The sequence below is a fragment of the Artemia franciscana genome, chromosome 11 (assembly GCF_032884065.1).
Source record: "Artemia franciscana chromosome 11, ASM3288406v1, whole genome shotgun sequence".
Classification (NCBI taxonomy): Eukaryota; Metazoa; Arthropoda; class Branchiopoda; order Anostraca; family Artemiidae; genus Artemia; species Artemia franciscana.
Window position 1 is genome coordinate 6,826,845 of NC_088873.1, and position 25,757 is coordinate 6,852,601.

The following is a 25,757-nucleotide window of genomic DNA, read 5'->3' on the forward strand; positions in this document are numbered from 1 at the left end:
GTTTGCAGGACTCTAGGAGGCTGATATCGTCAACGTCATCAACGACTCCGAGTCTCTTATTATCTAACTCGATCCTATGTCCGTTGCAGGTCCGGAGAATATAATCAATGATAAGAATAAGTAGTAGTAGTGATAGCACACAGCCTTGTTTCACCCCTGTCACGATACCCCTGTCACGATACGAAAATAGCGGGTACCACCGTCATTTGTCTTCACGCAGCACTCTGTGTCTTTGTAGAAAGCTTCAATGATTCGAATGAGCTTATCAGGAATATCGTAGTATTGGAGAACCTTTCAAAGCGTTTGGCGATCTACTGAGTCGAAAGATTTCTTGAAGACTTTAAAGAGCAAAGAAAGCTTATTGCACCATTCATTCGCTTCTTCTAGCAGCATTTTAAGAGTAAATACAAGATCAGCGCATTATCGGTTTGGCCGGAATCCATGCTGCTCCTCTCGGAGATGTTCGCTCAACGGTGGCTGGATTCTGCTAAGGCGTATAGTCGCCAATAGTTTGCTAGGTATTACCTAAGGCTGATACCTCTCCAGTTTTTGCACTTTACAGTGTCGCCTTTTTGAATATTTTGACGAGATTACTTTTTGTCAAATCCTTAGGAATTTCTGCTGTTCTCCAAATTATAGAGAAAAACAAAAATTACAGTTATACATGCAGCTACTGAGCATTTAATCATTTCAGTCGCAATTCGGTCTTCCCCAGTAGACTTTAAGACTACAGCTTCTTAGCCGTCTTTAGTGTCTCCTCACCAGAGGGTACATTAATATCGATGGCTAGATTTAGAAATGGCGTGTCTCATATATCTGGAGGATCCACTTTGAAAAGTCTCGGAACTAAAACTGAACATATATTTTGTTAATGTCTTTTTAATCACAACAAAACAAAAGTTGGAGAACATTGATTATGTTAAAAACTAAAATGAAGAATTTATTAAAATACCAGTTTTCAGCTCCAATCAGGAACATTAATCCTTCAAAAGAAAAATGCTGCATTGAATGTTTTGCGGCTATTGTTACAATAGCAAAGACAGCAAAGGAGGGGGGGGGAGCTGTGACGACAACTTTTACTCCTGTATCTTTGGTATAGTAATTACACAAAAATCGAAATGGGTTATTAGAATCTATACAATGAAGAGTACGTGTGTCCTAGATAACCCAGCAGATCCCAGTCCTTTAGCTAAAGACCCTCCCTCCTCTGATAATCAAAACGAACCCGAGAAAGTGATGTTTGTACTAAATCTTTTAAAAAGTTTAGTTCCTTTGGGTCCGATTCTCTGTAAAAATGAATCGAAAGTTCTATAAATAAAGATTTTTCCTTGAATTTTATGAAATATGCTAGCTCCTTAGTAGGTTATATTTAACTTTTAACCTCGATAGAAATTCATCGTCAGGAACTTCTAATTAAGAAACATGCAAGAAGTTAAATGATAGCAAAAGAAAATAGGTCCGAAAGCTTTTCCTTAGGTTAATGTAGGAGGTTTCTATTTTTTTTCAAGGAAAATTTATTTCTGTTCCTTTTGACGTTTATTTTGTACTACAATACCTCCTGGAGTATGGACCTCTGCAATTTTGGGGATGGGGCTCCCAAATTATATAAATAGCCCGTTTAGAATAGAATGTTGTAGATACACTTTAAGAGATAGTTTGTCATTCTATATCTTGTTGGAATCGGGATTTAAATCCAAAGCAGAATCTTGTTCTTTGAGCCCTTTATATGGCCTTTAAATTATGCCCTTTAAATTATGCCCTGGACCCTTTAAATTATTTTTAACGATTACTTTTCCTTATACTGATGGCTTCTGGCATCAGTTAGACACCCTAAAAGAAGTGACTGCATTTTATGGGAACTATTCAATTTTTTTTTTAAGCTAAGGCAAAGCGAAAAAGAAAATTTTTCGTATAGTTCCATGGTAAAAAGTGTGATTCCATGACATGGGCTTTTACTTGTAAAGTTTTCGTAAGGCGGAAAGTAAAGACAATAATGATGCCTTTATTATTTGTTCCTCTGGGATATTTCAAGCCAGCAAAAAGTCCCCTTCTCTCTTCTCTAACCGTAAAAGTCCTGAAGCCCATTGCATCATTTGCGCTTCACTGAAAACAAATTATGCTATGCACGTTTTTTTATGCTTATAGTTTGGAAAAAAGAAATAAAGTCTAAAATTGCTTAGTTTCCAGAGATCAATATCACTATATATTAGATATTCAGTTTATTTTCAATAATTCTTTCAAGTCGTCTTGATTATTATGGTGATAAATTAAAAAAAAAATCCACAAAATATGTTTTTCAAACAAAGGTTAAGAGCTCCAATAAACCAAAAATGATCAGAAATCAAGTCAGTAGTTCTTCCAAGCGTAAAATTACCACAAGTCAACATCAATAAATAAATGAAAACTAAAACAAATAGAAATTACAATAAATAATGACGAAGACCTTACTGCCTTTCCATAATACAACTACAGAAGAGAGAATAATGAGGACTTTTTTTCCCAAGACAGTGAACCAGCAAAACCTATTTGGATATTTCTGCCCTATATCTAAGGGCCGTCTTCAGCAAAAGAAAATCAGCAAAGAAAATAATAAACAATAAAACACTTACAATAAAAGTTTTCAGTTAAAAATCCATTCCTTTTTCTTTTTTTTCAATAACCTTGGCATCATTACTTCTTAACGAAAAGCTCAGCAAGACTGTGTGATAAAAGCTAACATTTTACAAGCTAAAAAGGTTCATTCATTGAACTAACTGTATTTATTAAAAATTGGAATAATTTCTTATTGCGATATTTGCCTTCTCTGCAGCTAATCTTGTTGTTCTTTTGGGATTGGGCTTGTTTTTATTCGTTCCTGTTTTTGTTTTATTTTGAATAAGATTATTTTCTGTAATTAGTTTTGTGTACATAGGGTTGAGTGTGCATTGACCCAAGTCTGTATTTAGGGATGTATTATTATTTAAGTTCCGTTTGATTTCGATTGCTTCGTGGACAGTTTGTTTGATTCCTAGGTCATCGCTAATTAGAATTGTTTCGTCAAATAAAAACATAATGGTTTTTATTTTCAAAAATATGATTACTTAAAGCTGAATCGAAAGATATGGAGTTATTTCTAGATTTTAATACTTTTCCAATACTTTCTTTGTGTTGCTGTAATCTTGTTCCTAAATTTTGGTGGGTTCGACCAATGTAATAATTTCCACAACTACATGGATTTGATACACCCCTCTTAGACGAGTAACTGGGGTTTTATCCTTACCGGAATTGAGAAGATTCATTATACTTAAATTACTTGTGAATACAACACGTAAATTGTTTTTTAAACAAACTTTTTTTCAGTTTTTAAGTAATTTTCGGTAAATTGTGCTTGTGGGATTATTCGAATCGTTTTCTGGTGTGGGATTTAAGGCTTTAGAAGAATGCATCTTTAATCTTTGAGCAATAACAGCATTTATGAGAGAAATTGGGTAGCCGTTGCCAAAAAGTATATCTGTAATAAAATTTAATTCTTTTTTAATATACGGCTCTGAACAGACATTAAGTACTCTACCCACAAGAGATATTACCACACCTCTTTTAACCTGTGGAGGATGGTTAGATTTGAAGCGAAGGTATCTATTATTATGCGTAGGTTTTCTGTAAACCGTAAATCAAGTTTATTCACACTGCATATTATCAATACAGCTAAAAAAGGTATTTTTCCATCTGTTTCGCTCTCTAGAGTAGATATCTTTCGATTCAGCTTTAAGTAGCCATATTTTGAAAATCCCAACCATTATGTTCTATTTGACGAAACAATTCTAATTAGCAATGACCTAGGAATCAAACAAACTGTCCACGAGGCAATCGAAATCAAACGAAACCTAAATAATAATACATCCCTAAATAGAGACTTGGGTGAATACACACTAAAACCTATATACACAAAATTAATTACGGAAAATAATCTTATTAAAAATAAAACAAAAATAGGAACGAATAAAAACAAGCCCCCAATCCCAAAAGAACTACAAGATTAGCTGCAGAGAAGGCAAATATCGCAATAGGAAGTTATTCCCATTTTTAATAAATACAGTTAGTTCAATGAATTAACCTTTTTACCTTGTAAAATGTTAGCTTTTATCACTCAGTCTTGGCTGAACTTTTCGTTAAGAAGTAATGATGCCAAGGCTATTTAAAAAAAAGAATGGATTTTTAACCGAAGACGTTTATTTTAAGGGTTCTATTGTTTATTATTTTCTTTGCTGAAGACGACCCTTAGATATAGGGCCGAAATATTCAAATAGGTTTCTTGGTTTACTTTCTTTGAAAAAAAAAAGTCCTCATTATTCTCGCTTCTGTAGTTGAATTACAATAAATAGCCGAGTCAAACTGAAAACAAGCAGAAATTAACATGAGAAGAGCTGACCCCCCCCCCCATGCCTTCTGAAGACCGCAACATAATTAAAATTTCAATGAAAACAAATATATTAAATATATGTTCACTTTTTAACGTTAGTACATCAAAATTATTGAAACTTTAAGTCATTTGTTGTTATCTTTTTTTCAATAAGGTGCAAATTATATTCTGGTTTTAAGAAGACATGGTGGGTGTCAGACCTACTCATGTAGCGGCAGAAGGCTACTTACCCTCCAATCACTTTTGGCTCTTAAAAGGACATTAGAACTTTTAATTCCTAAACGGGTCTACTCTTTTAAAAGTTTCTATGATATTGCTATCTATAGGAGTGCTTACCTGCTTATAATATTGTTTACATGCCCCTTTAAAAATCTGCAGTCATAGAGTTTTTTCATTGATTAAAACTCCTCCTAAACGTTCCCTAAAAGTTTCACCTTATTACCCTTAGCGTCATTAGTTACAGTAATCGTAGTTGCAGTGCTAATAGTGTATGCAAAGTGACTTATGGCCAGCACAAAATTCGCCAAAGCTTATGCTGAAATATCTTACTTAATAATATAAGCTTTTCTTTAGATATTGCTGTGTCACCCTTTTGACAAACAACATTGTCATTGTTTGTTTTGATTTAGTTCACCATCCACATAAATATTCCTTTAAAGCTCAACCTAAATACTCTTGGCTAGCATAGTAGCAATGATTGTAGTAGCAGTAGTTGCACTAGTAGCATCATACACATAGCACCTTTGGTTTTTTTCAATATCCCCCCTCAATTAACGCTGAAAATTTGAGCTTGATACCATAAACCGTTCCTGAAGCATTACTGAAACGCCCCCTTGACAGCCTGTATGTGCATAGTTCGTTTCGATTTAGTTCAATATTCCCAAACAAATTTCGCCTTAATGCCATTAGCTTTAGTAGCAGTGGTAGTAGTATCAGTAGTAATAGCAGTAGCAATAGTATTAGCAGCCATAAAATTAATAGTAATAGCCTTAGTTTTAGTAGCAGTACTAGAAGTAGCAGTATCAATGGTATTAACAGTAGTAGTACAACGACTATAAGCAGTATTATTAGGATACAAACATTGTCTTTTGAATAGTTCAACATCTCCTACAACAAGCCCTAAGTATCAACTTCACACAGCAAACTGTTCCGAAGATATTGCTGATGCGTCATTTTGACAACCTGTGTACTGACACCGTGTTGTGAATCCAATCACCTTCCCTTGAAAGTTTCATCTTCATACTCTTAGGCATAGCTGTAATAGCAATAGTAGTAGTAGTAGTGGCAGTAAAAGTAGCAGTGGAAGTAGTATTAGTAGTAGTGTTCACATGTTACTATTTGGTAAATTGGTCTTCCCCTGTAAGCACTCTCTGAAAGTTCTAACTTAATGCCCAAGTCGACTCTTTGACAATCTGCATGCACAAAGAGTGTTTTGACTTAATTCAAATTTCCCGCCCCCGAATTTTCTCTCAAATTTTCACCTTCATACATACAGCCTTAAAAGTACTAGCATCATAGTACTAGTGGCAGTGGTAGCAGTAGGCAGTGTTAGTAGAAGTAGTAGGAATAGTAGTGCTGTCTTAGTTGTAACAGCAGCAGCAGTAATAGCGGCACTATGAGCGGCAGTAGCATATACATGCTACCTTTTTGTCATTTGAACTCCTCCCTCATGATACCCTGAATGTTCCGTCTTGATATGGTAAGCCGTTTCAAAAATATTTTGGATGCGCCCTTGTGACCTCCTTTTGACGCAATTTTCATCCTAGCCTTAGCCTTACCAGTAGTTGCCGTTGAAGTAGTAGTTCGAGCAGTTTAGTAGGAGTAGTAGTAGTAGCAACAGTAAAAGTAGCAATTGTAGTTGTATTTAGCAGTAAAGTTAAAAGTATTGGTAGCAGCGTGCACACATTTTTTTGCAATTGATCACCCCTTTAAGCATTCTCTGAAAGTTCCAACTTGATACCCAAATCTATTCTTCAGATGCATCTTTTTGACAATTTGCATGCATATAGTGCGTCTTGATTCAGTTCTAATTTCCCCTCAATATTCTGTAAAATGTTCGCCTTCATAGGCTTAGCCTTAATAGTACTAGCATTATAGTAATAGCGGTGTTATTAGGAGTAGTAGTAGTAGTAGTAGCAGTAGCACTATGAATAGAAGTAGTAACATGTACTTGTTGCTTATTGGTAAGTTGAACATCCACCTCACGATACCCCTGAAGTTTCTTCTTGATACGGTAAGCAGTTCCTAAAATTTTGACAATCTGTATGCACATAGCATGTATTGATTTAATTTTACTTCCCCTTCCACATTTCCTCAGATGTTCATTTGACTATCTTCAGCCTTGGTAGCACTCGCTACAGAAGCAGCAGTTTTAATTATGAAATTGGCAGTAGTAGAAGAACTAGTAGTACTGGTAGCAGTAGCAATAGTGGAAGTTGTAGGGTAGTAGTTGTAGTAGTAGCGTGTGGATTTTGTCTTTTTTAGTCTATTTATCACCCCCCCCCCTATTTATCATTCTTGAGCTACGCCCTTTTGATAACCCGTATGTACATTACGTGCGTTGATTTAGTTCAACTCTCCCCTCAACATTCTATGAAAGGCTCACCTGAAGAACCTTTGTATTTTTTGGGAAGCAAAGGTAAAACATGCTTACCTTTTTCAATAGCATATGCAATGTGTAAACAATGATAAACTGCTTAATTTAAAGCCCTTTCCTTGAGGGAAGTTGGGGCCGACGTCCCAAAATACATAATTACTAGACCTTCAATTGAGATAAAAAAAAATAGCTGTCTCATATTTTTGACAGGATGATTTTTTTTTTTTGGGGGGGGGGGTGGCTGTTTGCCCTCCATTCACTTTGAGTCTTGAAAAAAGAACTAGAAACTTCAATTAAAAAAAACTACTATTCCCCTGGGCACAACTTCAAACCCTAGCACCCAGGCTCTGGGTGGTTGAGTCAACTATGGAGGCGTTTATATGTAGTCTTTGGACTATTTTAAGCCAAATGGTCACATCTAAATTTTAATCAGATGCATTTGGCGAAAAGAGAAAGTTGGGTGGTGGGACCCTTTTGTCCTCCAATCTCTTTTGACTCTTGAAAAGGTTTTAGCATAGTTTTAAATTTCTGATGAAATGTGCCTCCTCCAAATACGACCACCCCTTCAATAAGAACCCTGGAGGTATTGCTATAGGATTTTTTTACTATTTTAAATAAAATGACCATGTCAAAATTTCGGTCGGATACATGTTGGGAAAAAGAGCGGCGGGGCTAGTTGCCCTTCGATCACGTTTGACTCTTAAAAGGGCACGATACTTCCGATTTCTTATCGAATGAGCCCACTCCAAATTTATTTAACTGTCTCTTCTATAAAAGCCCTAAATGATAACAATGAGCAACTACCATAACTTATAGCCTTTTCCTTGAGGCTTGGGATGGGTTAACATCCCTAAAAACATAATTCCTGGACCTTCCAGTTATGCTGAACAAATTGATTATCTCAAAATTTTGATTGAATGTGTTTAGAGGAATTATGAGCGTGGGGGGAGGGCTGGTTGCCTTCCAAACACTTTTGACTCTTAAATTCCCCTTGAACATTCAATTCCCAACCGAATGAGCTCTTTTCAAAGTTTCTACGTCATCTTCTTGTATACGAATATTTCAGGGGGGGGGGGGGTTCTCGTTCCAAGATTTAATTATTCGTCTATACTATTACCTATTATCTATGTGTTTAGTATGATCATTTATTTTAATTTATGCTCGAATTGGGTTTCATTTTTTTTTTAATTATATTTTCTGGTCGTTTTGAGTTTTAATTATTATAGGACGTTATTTCTGCTGGTTTTAAATTTCATACAACTTTTTACTTTTCTTTGAAAAGCTTCTTTTTTGGAAAGTTTTTTTTTAATTAATCTAACAGTTCGTGATAACGAACTGTAAATAAGGAGCGACACGGCTCAATAGTAACCGAAACTCTGAAAAACCGAGTTTTGACAGCAATATATACATCAAAAGAATCTGATTTTTATGCTGATTTCAAGTATATACGTTTCATCAGTTTTCAAATATATAAGTTTCCTCAAGGTTACGTGGGAGGAACTATCTCTGAAGGAATTTTTCAAGGGGAAAGGCAATTTTCTATGAAGGGGGTGCTAGATTTCCCAGCACTGTATAAAAAACGATCAGAAATTAAATAAAAAAAATTCAACTCACAATAAGGAGCAACATTAAAACTTAAAATGAACAGAAATTGTTACATATATGAGGGGGTTCGCCCCTTCCACAATACGTCGCTCTTTAGGCTAAAGCTTTTTTAGTACTTTCAAAAGAGTTATTTATTCTAATTAAACGGCCTTTGTGATTCAGTGGTCATTCTTAAAGAATTGGAACAAAATTTGACATACTTCATCATTCAAAATTATTTAATCATTCGAAAGGATCGTATATCCGTATTCAAACTGCACTAACAACCTATTGTTCAGCTTCTATATATATATATTTTTTTAACACTATAGCCACAGTAACAGATGTGAATTATTTTACTAAACCCTAATTCATTCAAAATGAGTAGACGATAAAACAGCCATCAAAATTCGTGATCATGCCTTACTATAAAGAGGATTTATGGTCTGAATAAGTTTTAATAATCCTCTATTTGTGGAAGAAAATAGAAAATAAAAGGAGATTAAACAATGTGACAGTGACAAATAGCTCTAAAGTAGTCTTGTTTTACGACCGTTTTTTTTTATAAAAACTGCTGAAATACCATGCCAAAATTTATTCGAGCATATTTAACACCACATGCTCATATACAAGGATTTTTTTCAGTCAGAGAGGAGAGGGAAGATAATTAAAGAAAAAATAAGATAATGTGAATTATCATAAAAAAATAAAAAATTATCTATGTGAACCATATTTGAAAATTAAAAAAAATAAAGGGTAAATCACAAAAATCTTTGGAGGGGTCTGTACCAAAAAAACTGTATATATTCCTAAGCTAGAAGTTCATAAATATGTTGTTATTGTGTAAAAATCTTCAACATAAATACTTTTCTTACAGTTACATAATATCAAATTAGTTAAAGCTACAAAAGTATTAAAGTTATATCTCGCTAATAGTAAATCTTAAACTGTTTAACGAGGACAGCAATATTTGGGTTTTAGGTGTGCAAATATATATATATATATATATATATATATATATATATATATATATATATATATATATATATATATATATATATATATATATATATATATATATATATATATATATATATATATATATATATATATATATATGACCCTATGATGGGTGTTTAACATAAGGGCTCATTCTCCTGATGAGCCCTTATGTTGGGTGTTGCCTCTGAATTATTTGTCTATATTATTTTTCCTATTGTTTGGTAAATGACGACTTATACTTACTGACGACATGACTGCCTGTCCATGGATTATTCTTTATGGTTGATTGTGTGTGGCTATGCTGTTTGACCTATGTGATTGTATGGATGAGTAGGGTTAAGGCCTCATTCAAGTGCTGGTCTATATTAATCACTAATTTAGGAAAACAGTCTTCCTTTTCTCCTTCTGTCTCTCTTTTTTTTTTGTGTGTTTGTGCTGTTGCATTGGTGATTTCTCTTTTCATGATATATATATATATATATATATATATATATATATATATATATATATATATATATATATATATATATATATATATATATATATATATATATATATATATATATATATATATATATATATATATATATATATATATAGATATAGATATATATATAGATATATATATATATATATATATATATATATATATATATATATATATATATATATATATATATATATATATATATATATATATATATATTATACATATATATATATATATATATATATATATATATATATATATATATATATATATATATATATATATATATATATATATATATATATAAAATACTTCAGTTATTTCATAAATATTTTTGGATAAGAAAAATATGAAATTATAAGCTAAATTTCCAAAATCTGAAAGTTTCGGAGGAGTCAGGGCCACAAACTTCTTTTTGTGTACGTTCCTAAAATAAAAATCCATAGATGTATTGCTATTGTTTGAATGACCTTGAACATTATTTCTTTTCTGTCAGTTATTTTAAAGTTACTAATTTATTTTTGTTATAACAACTTTCAAAAGAGCACATCAGGCACAGGTATTATCTAATTTAAAGGGTATGAGTTTAGGAGGGGGCTTAAACCTAAAGAGCAACATACAATAGCTGATTATATCGAAACTATATGACACGGGTTTGAAAAATACACACATTGCATATATATATATATATATATATATATATATATATATATATATATATATATATACAGTACCGGAAGCCCGGCACTCGGCACGCGGAACATACTAGAAACTATAAAAGCTGTGAAATAAAAAAAAAACTATCAAAATGTAAAATAATTGAAAAAACCAAAATATGAAAACAAAAACTCCTTTACACTTAGAGCTCCCGACAATAGATTTTGAACTAAAAGAGAAAAAACGTACTTGATTGCAAAGCTAACCGTGACTCTGCTGGGGTAATGATAAGGGGTTATTAAACAGTTTTGGTAATGTGAGATTTCCACCCCAGCCCCCTCGAAAAAATGGAGCTAGTTGTTCAATGTTTTCAATCCATTTTTGGGTGTTTTATGGGGTTTTTAATATAGTTACTTTTGATTAGTTTGAGTTTGTAAGTTGTAAGTAGTGTTAATAGTGGGTAGTGAGAGTAGTGAGTAGTATAAGCCACATTCACAAGAACAATTAGAAATGAGAGCTTTTGGCATCAACTTTCTTTTTTGTTTTCTGGGTTCCCAATAGTTTTTCCCTTTACCAACTTCTACTGATTAGTTTCAGTCAGAGAAACAGAATAATATCTTTTCGTTTTAGTATTCCCCTGAAAATTTTGTGTTTTAAAACGAAATGGTTTTTTAATTGCTGATGTCGATTTAATATTGAGTCTCCGATTTGATGTCAAACTGTAAACATATATGTATCTATTTAACAATAATTGCATGATATTTAAGAGTTGCAATACCATAATAAAATATATAATTCCTTGAATTTTTGCTTTATAACTCATTTTTTCTTTCAAGGCAATGGATTTATCGAAGGCTCTGAGCTTGATGGATTTTTGAGAGAATTTGTTTCATCAGTAAATGCAAATGACGATACTGAGGTAAGTAAATATACTGTGTTTCAGTGTTTCTTGTTTTCATGACATGTAAAGGATGAAAGCTGCGTTTAAATTGAGCGCATTTTTTGCCATAGTCTCTGAGCATTGCAACTCAGCCTATATATTTTTTGCTAAAAAAGACATTTTAACACTCAATCAATCCTATTGCTAGATTTTTTATTGCTTTTCACTGAAGAAAAAATTTACGACAACAAACTTGCCCTCACCCTATACTTTTAAAAACAAATTCCCCCTACACCACGATTAACCGAGTCGAATGCTTTCAGAAGTGAACGAAGACGGGCAATATCTGCACTTTCATTCATTTGCTTCTTCAAGATATACGCGAAGTACAAACAATAGGCCAGTTCACAGCCTGTTAGGATGGGAACCATACTGCTCGCCCCTGAGCACAAGTGTATCTAGGATATTGATCGGTTACTGGGGATCTGGTATATATATTTTGCTAAAAAAGACATTTTAACACTCAATCAATCCTATTGCTAGATTTTTTATTGCTTTTCACTGAAGAAAGAATTTAAGACAACAAAATTGCCCTCACCCTATACTTTTAAAAACACATTCCCCCTACACCACGATTAACCGAGTCGAATGCTTTCAGAAGTGAACGAAGACGGGCAATATCTGCACTTTCATTCATTTGCTTCTTCAAGATATACGCGAAGTACAAACAATAGGCCAGTTCACAGCCTGTTAGGATGGGAACCATACTGCTCGCCCCTGAGCACAAGTGTATCTAGGATATTGATCGGTTACTGGGGATCTGGTATATATATTTTGCTAAAAAAGACATTTTAACACTCAATCAATCCTATTGCTAGATTTTTTATTGCTTTTCACTGAAGAAAGAATTTAAGACAACAAAATTGCCCTCACCCTATACTTTTAAAAACACATTCCCCCTACACCACGATTAACCGAGTCGAATGCTTTCAGAAGTGAACGAAGACGGGCAATATCTGCACTTTCATTCATTTGCTTCTTCAAGATATACGCGAAGTACAAACAATAGGCCAGTTCACAGCCTGTTAGGATGGGAACCATACTGCTCGCCCCTGAGCACAAGTGTATCTAGGATATTGATCGGTTACTGGGGATCTGGTATATATTTTTTGCTAAAAAAGACATTTTAACACTCAATCAATCCTATTGCTAGATTTTTTATTGCTTTTCACTGAAGAAAGAATTTAAGACAACAAAATTGCCCTCACCCTATACTTTTAAAAACACATTCCCCCTACACCACGATTAACCGAGTCGAATGCTTACAGAAGTGAACGAAGACGGGCAATATCTGCACTTTCATTCATTTGCTTCTTCAAGATATACGCGAAGTACAAACAATAGGCCAGTTCACAGCCTGTTAGGATGGGAACCATACTGCTCGCCCCTGAGCACAAGTGTATCTAGGATATTGATCGGTTACTGGGGATCTGGTATATATTTTTTGCTAAAAAACACATTTTAACACTCAATCAATCCTATTGCTAGATTTTTTATTGCTTTTCACTGAAGAAAGAATTTAAGACAACAAAATTGCCCTCACCCTATACTTTTAAAAACACATTCCCCCTACACCACGATTAACCGAGTCGAATGCTTTCAGAAGTGAACGAAGACGGGCAATATCTGCACTTTCATTCATTTGCTTCTTCAAGATATACGCGAAGTACAAACAATAGGCCAGTTCACAGCCTGTTAGGATGGGAACCATACTGCTCGCCCCTGAGCACAAGTGTATCTAGGATATTGATCGGTTACTGGGGATCTGGTATATATTTTTTGCTAAAAAAGACATTTTAACACTCAATCAATCCTATTGCTAGATTTTTTATTGCTTTTCACTGAAGAAAAAATTTAAGACAACAAACTTGCCCTCACCCTATACTTTTAAAAACACATTCCCCCTACACCACGATTAACCGAGTCGAATGCTTACAGAAGTGAACGAAGACGGGCAATATCTGCACTTTCATTCATTTGCTTCTTCAAGATATACGCGAAGTACAAACAATAGGCCAGTTCACAGCCTGTTAGGATGGGAACCATACTGCTCGCCCCTGAGCACAAGTGTATCTAGGATATTGATCGGTTACTGGGGATCTGGTATATATTTTTTGCTAAAAAAGACATTTTAACACTCAATCAATCCTATTGCTAGATTTTTTATTGCTTTTCACTGAAGAAAGAATTTAAGACAACAAAATTGCCCTCACCCTATACTTTTAAAAACACATTCCCCCTACACCACGATTAACCAAGTCGAATGCTTTCAGAAGTGAACGAAGACGGGCAATATCTGCCCGTTTAAATTTAGCGGGCAGATATTTAAAATGTCTTAAAAAGACATTTTAACACTCAATCAATCTTATTGCTAGATTTTTTAGTTATAACGTCCTTAGATCTCTTTTGAGATTTGAGGGGAGGCTGTCTCTCTGTCCCTGTATCTTTTTTTTCTCTAGACAGGATCCATAATAGACCCATAATATTCATCCTAGCCGGGTGGATTGGTGTGCTGTATTTAGGATCCTTTGTCCGAGAGGGCCAGGGTTCGAATCCTAATGTATCCCATTATTTATTTTGGGACGGGGGTTAGTGGCGTGACTCTGTAAGCTCAGCCAGAGTCGACCTAGCTCTAAATGAGTACCTGGAAAAACATGGGGAAGGTAAACAGGAAGGGTGCGCAAAAGCACAGGATGGTTGGCCCCCAACCCCCCATTGCACTTCCTTGCTGAAGGGCCAATAAACGGAGATCAGCACTGCTGGTAGGGATAAATCCAACGGGGATTTCCTTTTTTTATAATAGTCCAATTATGATACATCTCATTGTGAACAAAAATGACACTTTGGGTTAGAGAGCCTTTATCTCCCTTCCACATTAAAATGGACATGAGTACCTCTAACTATACCTAAATAAATATGTTTTAAAGGAATTTTGTGTTTTCCTATCTATAAAAGGCTAAGACCGGAATCGACCCTCTTGCTAAATTGCTTTGTGGTTTAATTCCAGGAGGGCCTTATGCTCAGAGATATACCAAACGGTTATTTTCTTTTGACATTTTAAATATTTTTGTTAGAGTTTGGCATAGAATCATAGAACTCTTGGGACAGATTATGAAGACTGATTAGTGCTATCCTTGGCTGCTGAAGCAAATTGGATTCTTGGTGACTAATTATGCATATTCAAAAGAATAAAAGCAAGCATATTATAAAAAAGATAGTTAATTTTTTTCATTTTCTCACTTAAAGATGCAAAAATAAATTTTTAGGAAAATCTTGACTAGGCTATTTCTTGTGAAACGGAAATAGAAACAGACCTGATAAGACTACGAACTCAAAGTCAAAAGTCTTTAAGTATCTGGTTTTTTGCTACGGGTCCCGTGACACCCAGTTTGTTCTCGAGTCACAGCTTATGCAGTTTGAAGCAAATAAGGCTGAAGCTGTGAAATCTACTAGCAAGGGTGTAAAGGGAGCATTTGATGATTTTATTCATCAACCGAACATTTATATAGAACTTTGCAAAGAGAAGCTAAAAACCCAAATTCCAATTCCTGGGCAACAAACTATAGCGGGATCGTCGGCTATTATTACTCGCATTTCCGCGACAGAACAGGAAATCCAAAGTGTGATGGAAAATCTTGCTAAAAAAATAGACGAAAAGCTGGATGAAAAACTAGTGGCCACTGCTGCTGGTAGGCAGTCTCTATCCAGTGACACTTTGCATGCTATAAAAGCTCAGAGTTCAACTATCGTTAGTGAAGTTTATTCAGCTTTGATTGTTGAGTTTGAACCGAAATTCTTAGCCCTCAGTAACGAGCTGAAATTCCTAAGAAATCAAATAATATTTCTTGAGGAGAGAGTTAAGAATGCAGAGCAGAAATTAGATATGTATGATCAGGACTTAAGGCTAGATAGTCTTCTTTTCAATGGTATCAAACAGCCTCCAAGTAGTGACTTAAAGTCTGTAATCGGGGGTGTGATTCGCAATAAAATGGAAATATCTGAAGTGTCTGATGGTGATATTGTGGAAGTGAGAAGATTTAAAATAAACAGTTCTACAACTCTTGTTCTACAATTCAGGTCGAAAGAAATTGCCCAAAAAGTTTTTAAGCTTAAGTCGAAACTAGTGCGCACTGGTGTATTTGTATCAGAAAATTTAACAAAGCAGAGACGTGATATTCTGAACCTAGCACGTAAAAAATACGGTAATAAACAAGTGTGGTCTGATCAAGGCCAAATTTATATACGCCTTGCGAGTGATGCTTTCCCCCGTCGCCTATGGTCGTTGCAAGATGTCGCTTAGATTTTTTTTTTTTTTTTTTTTTTTTTTTTTTTTTTTTTTTTTTTTTTTCCAATAGGAATCAGTACAGTTTATATTGTTCTTATTTCTTGATAATTAGTTTTGCCGTTACACCAGAAGGATCGGTTGGATTAATTAGAAAATAATGCTTTAGATGTTAATGAAATTTTAGAGTGTAAAATTGCTCAAGATAGTGTTGTAAAATGCCCTGAGCCAGTAAGAAAAAGTCAGTATGTATCATTTGAATTTCCAATACGGAAAGAAAATAAGAGTTTTCGTGTGTCTGAATGGAATTGTCATGTTACGTCATCGTCTGAGGATATTGAAAATTTTTTGTCTGCTATGAATAGTAGTATTGATGTATTAGGTATTTGTGAAACGTTTTTATCTATGGACAGCTGTCTCTCGTCTTACATTTTTCCAGGTTACCAAATGATTTCGAAGGTTAGAAATCGGATGAGACAAGGAGGTTTGTCTTTTTTGTTGAAAAATGGAATAAAATTTGAAGAAAGGGATGACTTATGCCTTTGGATTGAAGGGAAGGTGGAAATTTTTTCTGTGGAAATTGTATTTGTTGAGAATAAAAAGATAGTAATTTGTTTGGTTTATAAGCCACCTAGCACTCCCTCGGTTGAGTTCCTTGATTTATTTGATGATTATTTATGTAAACTTCTGTCTGTAAAAAATGAATGCATAATCATGGGTGATTTTAATTTTGATTTGTTATGTTTGAATAGCTATAATTTTGAGTTTTTTAACTTGATGTTATCGCATGGTTATTTTCCAATGAATCGCCTTCCTTCTAGAATAACTGAACATTCTGCTACTCTTATTGATAATGTGTTTCTCCCTTCAAATTTAGTTCCTGATTCTTATTGTGATATCATGTTCCATCCGGGATCTGATCATCTTCCTGTTTCATGTACGATAAAGCAACGGATCCCGACTTGCGAAAAGTCTAGGCGTAAACTTATAAGAGATCTTCGGCCGGCAAATTTACATGAGTTCCGTGAACAAATAAGTGTAATATCGTGGGAGAAAGTGTATGAAGAACCGGATCCCTCGCGTGCCCTCAACAACTTTCTTGGGATAATTACTCCGATATTTGAGTCTGCTTGTCCCTTGAAACTTACTAGGAAAAAAGAACGAGATATCCCCCGAAAACCCTGGATTGATGATGAAGTTGTTGAAGCTATAAATGCTCGTAACGCTTGCTTCTTTAAAAGTTTAAATGACTCATCTGAAGAAAGTAAAAATGAATATATTCGTCAACGAAATTTAGTGAATAAGTTAAGACGTTCAAAAAAAAAAAAATATTACATCGAAAAATTTAATGAACAAAAAGGTGATATGCGGGGCACTTGGCAGACCATTAACGGCGTGATTAAAGGCACAGGTAAACATTATGGCCTCATAAATGCTATCACTGTCGAGGGTGTTACATTGACTGATAAGCAGCAGATTGCTGACGGGTTTGGTAAATTCTTCTCTGGTATTGGAAGTAGAATCAGGGAAGACACTTCTCACGGAGACCCAGCGAAAAGTGACACGCTCTTTGAAGATAATCGAGGTGAGCATCATAAATTTCAATTTGAAAAAGCGTCAATTGAAGAATTAACAAAAATTGTGAAGAATTTAAAGTCAAATGCTGCTGGTATTGACGGTTTGAATCTGAAAGCATTCAAAGTAGTTTCAGTGTATCTACTACCATGTCTTCTCTACCTCGTTAACCTGTCACTTGAAGTCGGCCAATTCCCTGAAGCGCTTAAGCAAGCAAAGGTCCTACCACTGTTCAAATCAGGCAATAAGCAAGATATGACGAACTATCGACCTATAAGCTTGTTACCACTATTCTCAAAGATATACGAGAAAATAGTACATCGACAGCTGTATGAATATTTAGACAAGCTCGGAATATTAAGTGAGTCACAGTTCGGTTTCAGAACTAAACATTCAACTGTTCATGCGGCATACCATCTAATGGAGTGCGTTAATAGTGCCCTAGAAAGGAATCTTATCCCTCTTACTGTGTTCATAGATTTTAAAAAAGCATTTGATACCGTTGATTTTAATCTTTTATTAAGTAGGCTAGCTTGTTTGGGAGTCCGTGAGAAGTGTTTGAATTGGTTTAGGTCTTACTTGCATGGTAGGTCCATCAAAGTTATGATAGATGATGTGGTAGGGAAACCCTTCAATGTGAATTGTGGAGTGCCCCAAGGTTCGGTATTAGGACCTTTACTGTTTCTTATATACGTGGATACAATGCGTTTTTACATTCCTGGTGCCGTAGTTACATCATTCGCAGATGACACAGCGCTTACAGTGATTGGGGAATCTGTCGAAGATCTTATAGAGATAACTAATGTAGCTTTGGAGAATTTATCTCAGTTCACAAAGCATAGTTTTCTTGCAGTGAATACTGAGAAGACTAATTATATGATAGTTAGTCGTATTGGTAAAGTTGTAAATAACTGTCATAGTATTCTTTTACAAGGTGTTTCCATCAGTCAGGTTTTTCAATGTAGATATCTAGGATTTTATTTTGATGTAAATTTTAGTTGGATTCATCATTGCAAAGTTTTATCTTCAAAATTGGCTCGCGGAGTTGGTATTTTAAGAAGATTTCATGATTTTTTTCCTCTACATGTCCTGAAAGCAATTTATTATTCAATTGTCCATCCTTATTTAGTGTATGGTTGTTCATTGTATGCAAGCAATTTTTCTAGTCATGTAAAAAGGGTCCAGATTATGCAGAATAAGGCAATTAGAAGTTTGGGTGAGTATCTTGAGTGTGGTAGTACTAGAGATAGTTTTAGAGATTTAGATATCTTGAATATTGATTTTATTAAATCTCAACAGATTTTAATTTTTGTATAAAAGGTTTTAAATGGATTGTCTCCTCAATATTTTAGAAGTTTTTATCGATATAATTCAAATTATCACGATTATTCTACTAGGAGCTCTGATCAGCTGACTAGTGAAATCAGGCATACAACGCGATCTGGGTTTATGATTAAACATGTAGGTGTTGTTATTTGGAACTCAATTCCAGAGAGTGTTAGGTGTTCTGAAAATCTTATGTTATTTAAAGTAAGAATAAAAAATTATTTTTTGAATAAATTATAAATTATATTGTTTAAATTTTTATCCCTTTTTTTTCTTTTTTTATGATGAGAGATGGCTGTTTAGAGATTGTATAGTGTTTCGTCTTTTTTTTTTTTTTTTTTTTTTTTTTTTTTTTTCTTTGATTTTGAATGAATAGTTATCATTTATTTGTTGTAGTTTGCTGCTGAACAGGGACATTTTAGGTCCCTAAATTGAGCAGTATATTATTGATTGTAAGTGCAATTTTAGTAATTTTTATTTGATGAAATAAACGCATACCATACCATACCATTAGACAGTCAAGATATACAAATGAAATTCTGCCTTTTCAGGATTTTGGGGCTGATTTATTACAGAAGGGTAAGATTAACTTTAAGAAAAATAAATTGCTTGCTATTTGAATTAAGGAGTTCCTGGTCATTTCAAACTTGCTTCGTCTGACAAGGAGCAATATTAAAACTTAAAACGAACAGAAATTATTCTGTATATACGGAGGCTACTCCTCCTCTGTCCTTTGCCTTTTACGCTAATATTTTTAGTACTTTTAAAAAGTTTTTTCTTCTAATTAAAAGCCCCTTGTGTTTCAGGAGTCGTTCTTAAAGAATTAGAACAAAAAGTAAGCTTTAGCGTAAAGATGGAGGTAATGAGGAGCCTCCTTTTTATTATGACATCTTTTGTTACTGAAAAATAATAATCATCTGCTAACGATTTATCAAAAACCCTGGTGATTACTTCAGCTTTCATGCCATTTTCAACTGACACTTCATAAATAAACGCCGAGCTCACTGCAGCATTCACGTCATACTTTAGAGTGTGGGGGGAGGGGTATTGGAGAGGGGCATACACTGGACTCTCCAATTCTAATAGATTCTAATAGTACCCCCATGTTTCATTGTCTAAACCCAATAAAGGATCTTCTAAGCCCCTCCATTCTCCTAAAAAAATGTTCTCAAGGACAACTTTAATGCCACAGCAGGTTCCGTGTCTATGCATAAATTGTTAGCCGATAATGAAATGAACGCTGTCCGGATCGCCATGGCTTTGATAAGTTGGTGTAAAAACTAGTGCTTCAATCAAACACGAGGCCTTGCCCCTCCCTCCTAACCCAAAAATGTTCTCTTTGGAGCACACATTTCATGAACAAACTGCAGAAAATAGTTTTCTGCCTCTCAATAGTTTTTCACTGATCGTGATATTGATAGGCTTTAATTTGCGACTATAATTCCTAACAAACTCAAGGAAGCTTAGCTTTTATAGAAAATTCTAATTTTAGTATTCTAGAGGTATTAATAAATATTACAACTCAGTTTATTTGAGCTAATTTTGTAAATATATCTTATGAATCTGCGAAACAATAATTTTTATGCGTTTTTAGTTCAACCTAAGTCTTCCGTTCCGTAATAATTTTACGGTCTTCCCTTCCGTAAAATTTTTTTCAAGATCAAAACTCTTTTTTGAGGATATTTCTTTCTTTTCTAAGGATATAAAACTGTACTTATACTAATTATTTTTATTTTAAGCATAAAATAAATATATTTTACATAGTTAGAACAAGCAAAAAGTTTAAATATTTTGATGTGTTCCTTTTTTGATATTTTTCATTGATATATTTCATCGGAATTTGTTTAGGGTTTCGATTTCTATTCCCAGGGGTCACTCTTTAATTACCCCAATATTATGAACTGTTTAATGAACAATTATTAACTGTCATTTCATATAATTTCCATTATATCTTCTGCTTCGGCTTTTACTTTGCTTTTACTACTGTAATCCATGCTGTTAGGTTCTAAATGGATAAACCTAATGAATAAATAAATACAAAGCTTTTAGAATAACTGTCAAGTCTGAGGTGGTTTTCTACAAAGAGAAGAAGGAAGTGATTTTCTATGGGATTTAGGGATTTCCATTTACCTAATGAAAAATTTTCTAAGATGATCATCTGAAAAATACTTTTGTTCTTAGCTTAGTAAGGTTATAAATAATGCCTTAAAACAGATTGGGAATAAGAGTTTTTAGAAGAATTGCTTGGATTTTAACATTCCAGTCAAAATTCAGACTGTAGAATTCGATAGCATAAAAAAAAAGAAAAAATGGGACAAAACCACAGAGAAATAAAGAGAATGTCTGAATTCTATTGGGTTGTTTTTGCGGCGTATTCTCCTAGGGTGTTTGCATCATTTCTTAAGCTTATATCGAAAACGGAAGCCAAAAAACCCCTTCTTTTTGTCGGACAGCGTTCATGTCATTATCGGCTAACAATTTATGCATAAACACGGAACCTGCTGTGGCATTAAAGTTGTCCTTGAGAACATTTTTTTTAGGAGAATGGAGGGGCTTAGAAGATCCTTTATTGGGTTTAGACAATGAAACGTGGGGTACTATTAGAATCTATTAGAATTGGAGAGTCCAATGTATGCCCCTCTCCGATACCCCTCCCCCCACACTCTAAAGTATGACGTGAATGCTGCAGTGAGCTCGGCGTTTATTTATGAAGTGTCAGTTGAAAATGGCATGAAAGCTGCAGTAATCACCAGGATTTTTGATAAATCGTTAGCAGATGATTATTATTTTTCAGTAACAAAAGATGTCATAATAAAAAGGAGGCTCCTCATTACCTCCATCTTTACGCTAAAGCTTACTTTTTGTTCTAATTCTTTAAGAACGACTCCTGAAACACAAGGGGCTTTTAATTAGAAGAAAAAACTTTTTAAAAGTACTAAAAATATTAGCGTGAAAGGCAAAGGACAGAGGAGGAGTAGCCTCCGTATATACAGAATAATTTCTGTTCGTTTTAAGTTTTAATATCGCTCCTTGTCAGACCAAGCAAGTTTAAAATGAGCAGGAACTCCTTAGTTCAAATAGCAAGCAATTTATTTTTCTTAAAGTTAATCTTACCCTGCTGTAATAAATCAGCCCCAAAACCCTGACAAGGCAGAATTAATTAAGATAAATTGAGATATAAAAAAAATCCTAAAGAATATTTTTCTCCATATATTCAACGTGAATTTGGAATATATGCAATATATTCTAAAACAACCTTATTCTCTTCTTTCTCTTTGTTTATGTTAATTTCCATTTGGTTGATCAACATTCCAAGTGGGAGGGGGGATTTCTTAAGCTTGATTGTCTGTAGGGTGGAGTTCCTTGGGATGAACTTTCTCGGGAATTTTTGAAAATAACTTTCCGAAGAGGAATTATCCATCGAAGAGAATGTATGGGGGAGGGGGATTGTCTGCGGAAGATTTTTCCGCAGGAATCAGAACCTGCAAAATTAATTTTGATTTCGTTCAGTATAGGGTAAAAGCTTCAAGCATTCACCAAGAGAATTTGGTTCTTTAAAAAAAAAATAATCCTTGTCTAAGAGGTAGAATGTGTTAGTAATCTCAACCATGTCACAAATATATATATATATATATATATATATATATATATATATATATATATATATATATATATATATATATATATATATATATATATATATATACATATATATATATATATATATATATATATATATATATATATATATATATATATATATATACATACATATATATATATATATATATATATATATATATATATATATATATATATATATATATATATATATATATACATATATATATATATATATATACATACATATATATATATATATATATATATATATATATATATATATATATATATATATATATATATATATATATATATATATATACATACATATATATATATATATATATATATATATATATATATATATATATATATATATATATATATATATATATATATATATATATATATATATATATATTTGAAATTTATTTTCAAATATATTTGAAGTCCTCTTATACTTTATAAACCCTTTTGGAGGTTTTAACTCGATACACCCTCTTATTGCTGAGATGCTAAAAATACAGTTTTTTGAAAGAAATGGCAAAAATACCATGTTTTTATTGACCACCCTTCATTGCAAATAGTTTGTAAGTTTTACAAGGTCTAACAGTGGTAAAAGGTCTAAGCAGATTGTTGAAACACATTTTTGGCTCTCCTATGTTCTCCCTAAGGACACAAATGTGAATTTACTTGGCTCCTCTCCCCTCACCGTTTCAAAAGTTTCAACTGGATACTCACAACTCGTTTCCGAGATATCGTAAATATGTCATTATAGTAAACTGGATAGATGACTTCTTTCGAATTACCTCCAACCCTCCCCCAAAGTCAAAATTCAAGATCCAGTTAGCCTCCAGTGCCCCCGGAAAATTTTGATTCAATCACCAAAGCTGTTCCCGAGATTGTGCAGATACAGTATTATTGTAACCTGGGTACACATGATTTCTTCCGGTCTACATTGCTGCTTTGCCGGGAACAAAAACGTCTAACAGGATCCCTATAGAGTCCAAATTTTCAAACAGATTAGGGATCAAATCTTCAGGAGCTTTATCTCAGCCATCTTTCCCTAAGCAAAGATTTTAAGTCGATTTGTCTCTCTCCAAACAACACTCTCTAATCTCAACTTGAAACCCAAAGGCCGTTCCCGGGATACTGCAGAGATGTGTCATTGCGATCTTAACCGTGAACAAATCACATTGAATAGATTGCACATCCTATGGGTGTTTAAACTGCACTTTTGGGTGAGCTGGAGACATATAATATTTAGCAATCCCGGAACACAGATTATGGAGTCTCTTTCGCCGCAAAACTCCCTGAACGTCCAACTCGATTACCAAAGCCAATATCTAGATACTGTAGACTTGCTTACTTGAATGTAAATAGCATCTTTTGATTTACTCAGGTAGGCGATACGTTTCCGAAGCCCATCCTTTAGAAAGTCTGAGCACATTGGCTTCTAAAATAATGCATAACAGATATAGCTATTTTTGAGCAATAAGTAATTTATATAATTTAAAGCTATAGTCCCAGGAGCTTTGGAGCTGATATCGACCCTAGAAGCTTACTGATTAGATCTTTAGATGTTTCGTAGCAAAATATGTATATCAGAACTTCTTATTCAATATGACGGAGTTATAGGGGCCCGATAGGAGGAAAGGGCGCAGGGGATGCTAGTTACCCTCTGGTAATTTTTGGCCCTTAGGAAGGACGGCTTAACTTTCATTTCCGATTTAATAGGCCCCTCCCAAGTTTTTACAACCATGTCCTTCATATAAAGGAGCCCAGCGATTTTTTTGCCTTTTCTAGCCTGATGCCGGACAATATTTTGGTAGAAATCCAGATTTGTTTTCTATTTCTCCATATGCATCGGTATCCCTTCTTATAAATAAAGTAGGGATATCTGTTTTGAGCTAATCGCAAAAAAAGTCCTTTTTTAGGCACCGGAAACCTTGCCCATAAAATATTATAAATACATTAGGCTCCTCTTTGTCCAAGCAATTGTGGCAGCAAGTTCCAAACCAATAAGAGAAAAACTTCTTAGCCTGTTTCCAGACACCCTAACCCCCTTCTACTAACAAAACCCATTTGGCCGAGATTAAACAGTCCCTGAAAGTTTAGAGGCACTGGGTACATAAAATGGTATTTGTGACCTTGTAAAACCTCTAAAACTGATCTGCAAACAAATAAGAATTTGCATAACTTCAGCCCTTACCATAGTGGTTGTTAGGGTCATGTCTTCTCCAGAGGCATATTAATTGGTAATGCATGCTAATATGTTCTGATAGTGCATATTAGTTTCTTTAAATTCATTGTTTTAAAACGAGAGTTCGAAGATTAAAAAGTAAAATAACTAAAATTGCCACTACAATTTTTCTACTTCCCACCTTTTTATAAATAGAAAATATAAGGCAGTTTCATTTAATAGATTTAGCTTCGCTGAAGTGAAAAACATAAGTAATGGTTAGTTCAAAATTTTATTTTATGCTTTGTTTTTCGGTAATTTCCTGGAAACTAGCAATAAACACAACATTTCTTTGACGGAAATATGAAGTACTTAAGTGTCTGTTATGGACCATGTTGACGGAATTCATAACCTTGCTATTGTTATTCTTTGAATGACTTTTTTTTCAATACATGCCAAAGCATGATTGAATCATTCAGTTTTTTACGATATTTTCTAATTAACATACCACAGCATAAACCTCCAATTTTTCTTCTTTTTTTAATGAAAAAATTAATCTTGAGGCCATTAGCTGAAGAAAAAAAGTTTACCAAAAACCTGTTGATCCCTGATGAAGCCAGGGAGAGAATATGGGGTTATAATCTTAACTTAAAGCATACAATTATGTAAAATGCATACTTATCCATTTTATTTTGGCTATATTACAAATACCCCCTCTCCATAGTTAGAATCCATCTATTTTGTCCTCTATTAATTTTCTTGGATTTGGTTTGATTTGGATGTGAATATTCAAATCAAACATGAAGATAGTGATACAGACGAATATTCAAATAAGTAAACATTGAAATGAATACTAAAGTAAAACTTAAAACGAACAGTAATGACTACAAGCAGGAGCTCGGTAACTGCTCACTCGCCTTTTTAACCGTAAACCTTTAAAGTCTATTTTAAATGTGTGCCTTATTGAAATTAAATAAAAAAAACTAATTTTTTTAGCTGAAAGTAAGGAGCGACATTAAAACTTAAAACGAACAGAAATTACTCCGTATATGAAATGAGTTGTCCCCTCCGTAATCCCTCGTTCTTTACGCTAAAGCTTT

General features: G+C 33.8%; 1 protein-coding gene across 4 annotated transcripts in view; it reads left to right on the forward strand.

Annotated features, from left to right (window-relative positions):
• Positions 1–25,757, forward strand: part of LOC136032739 (calbindin-32-like) — a 179,945-nt gene that overhangs the window by 61,918 nt on the left and 92,270 nt on the right. For all 4 annotated transcript variants that reach the window (XM_065713072.1, XM_065713071.1, XM_065713075.1 and 1 more), the window contains exon 3: positions 11,565–11,647. In XM_065713072.1, coding sequence (XP_065569144.1) covers positions 11,565–11,647 — 83 coding nt within the window. The remainder of the gene's footprint in view (positions 1–11,564; positions 11,648–25,757) is intronic.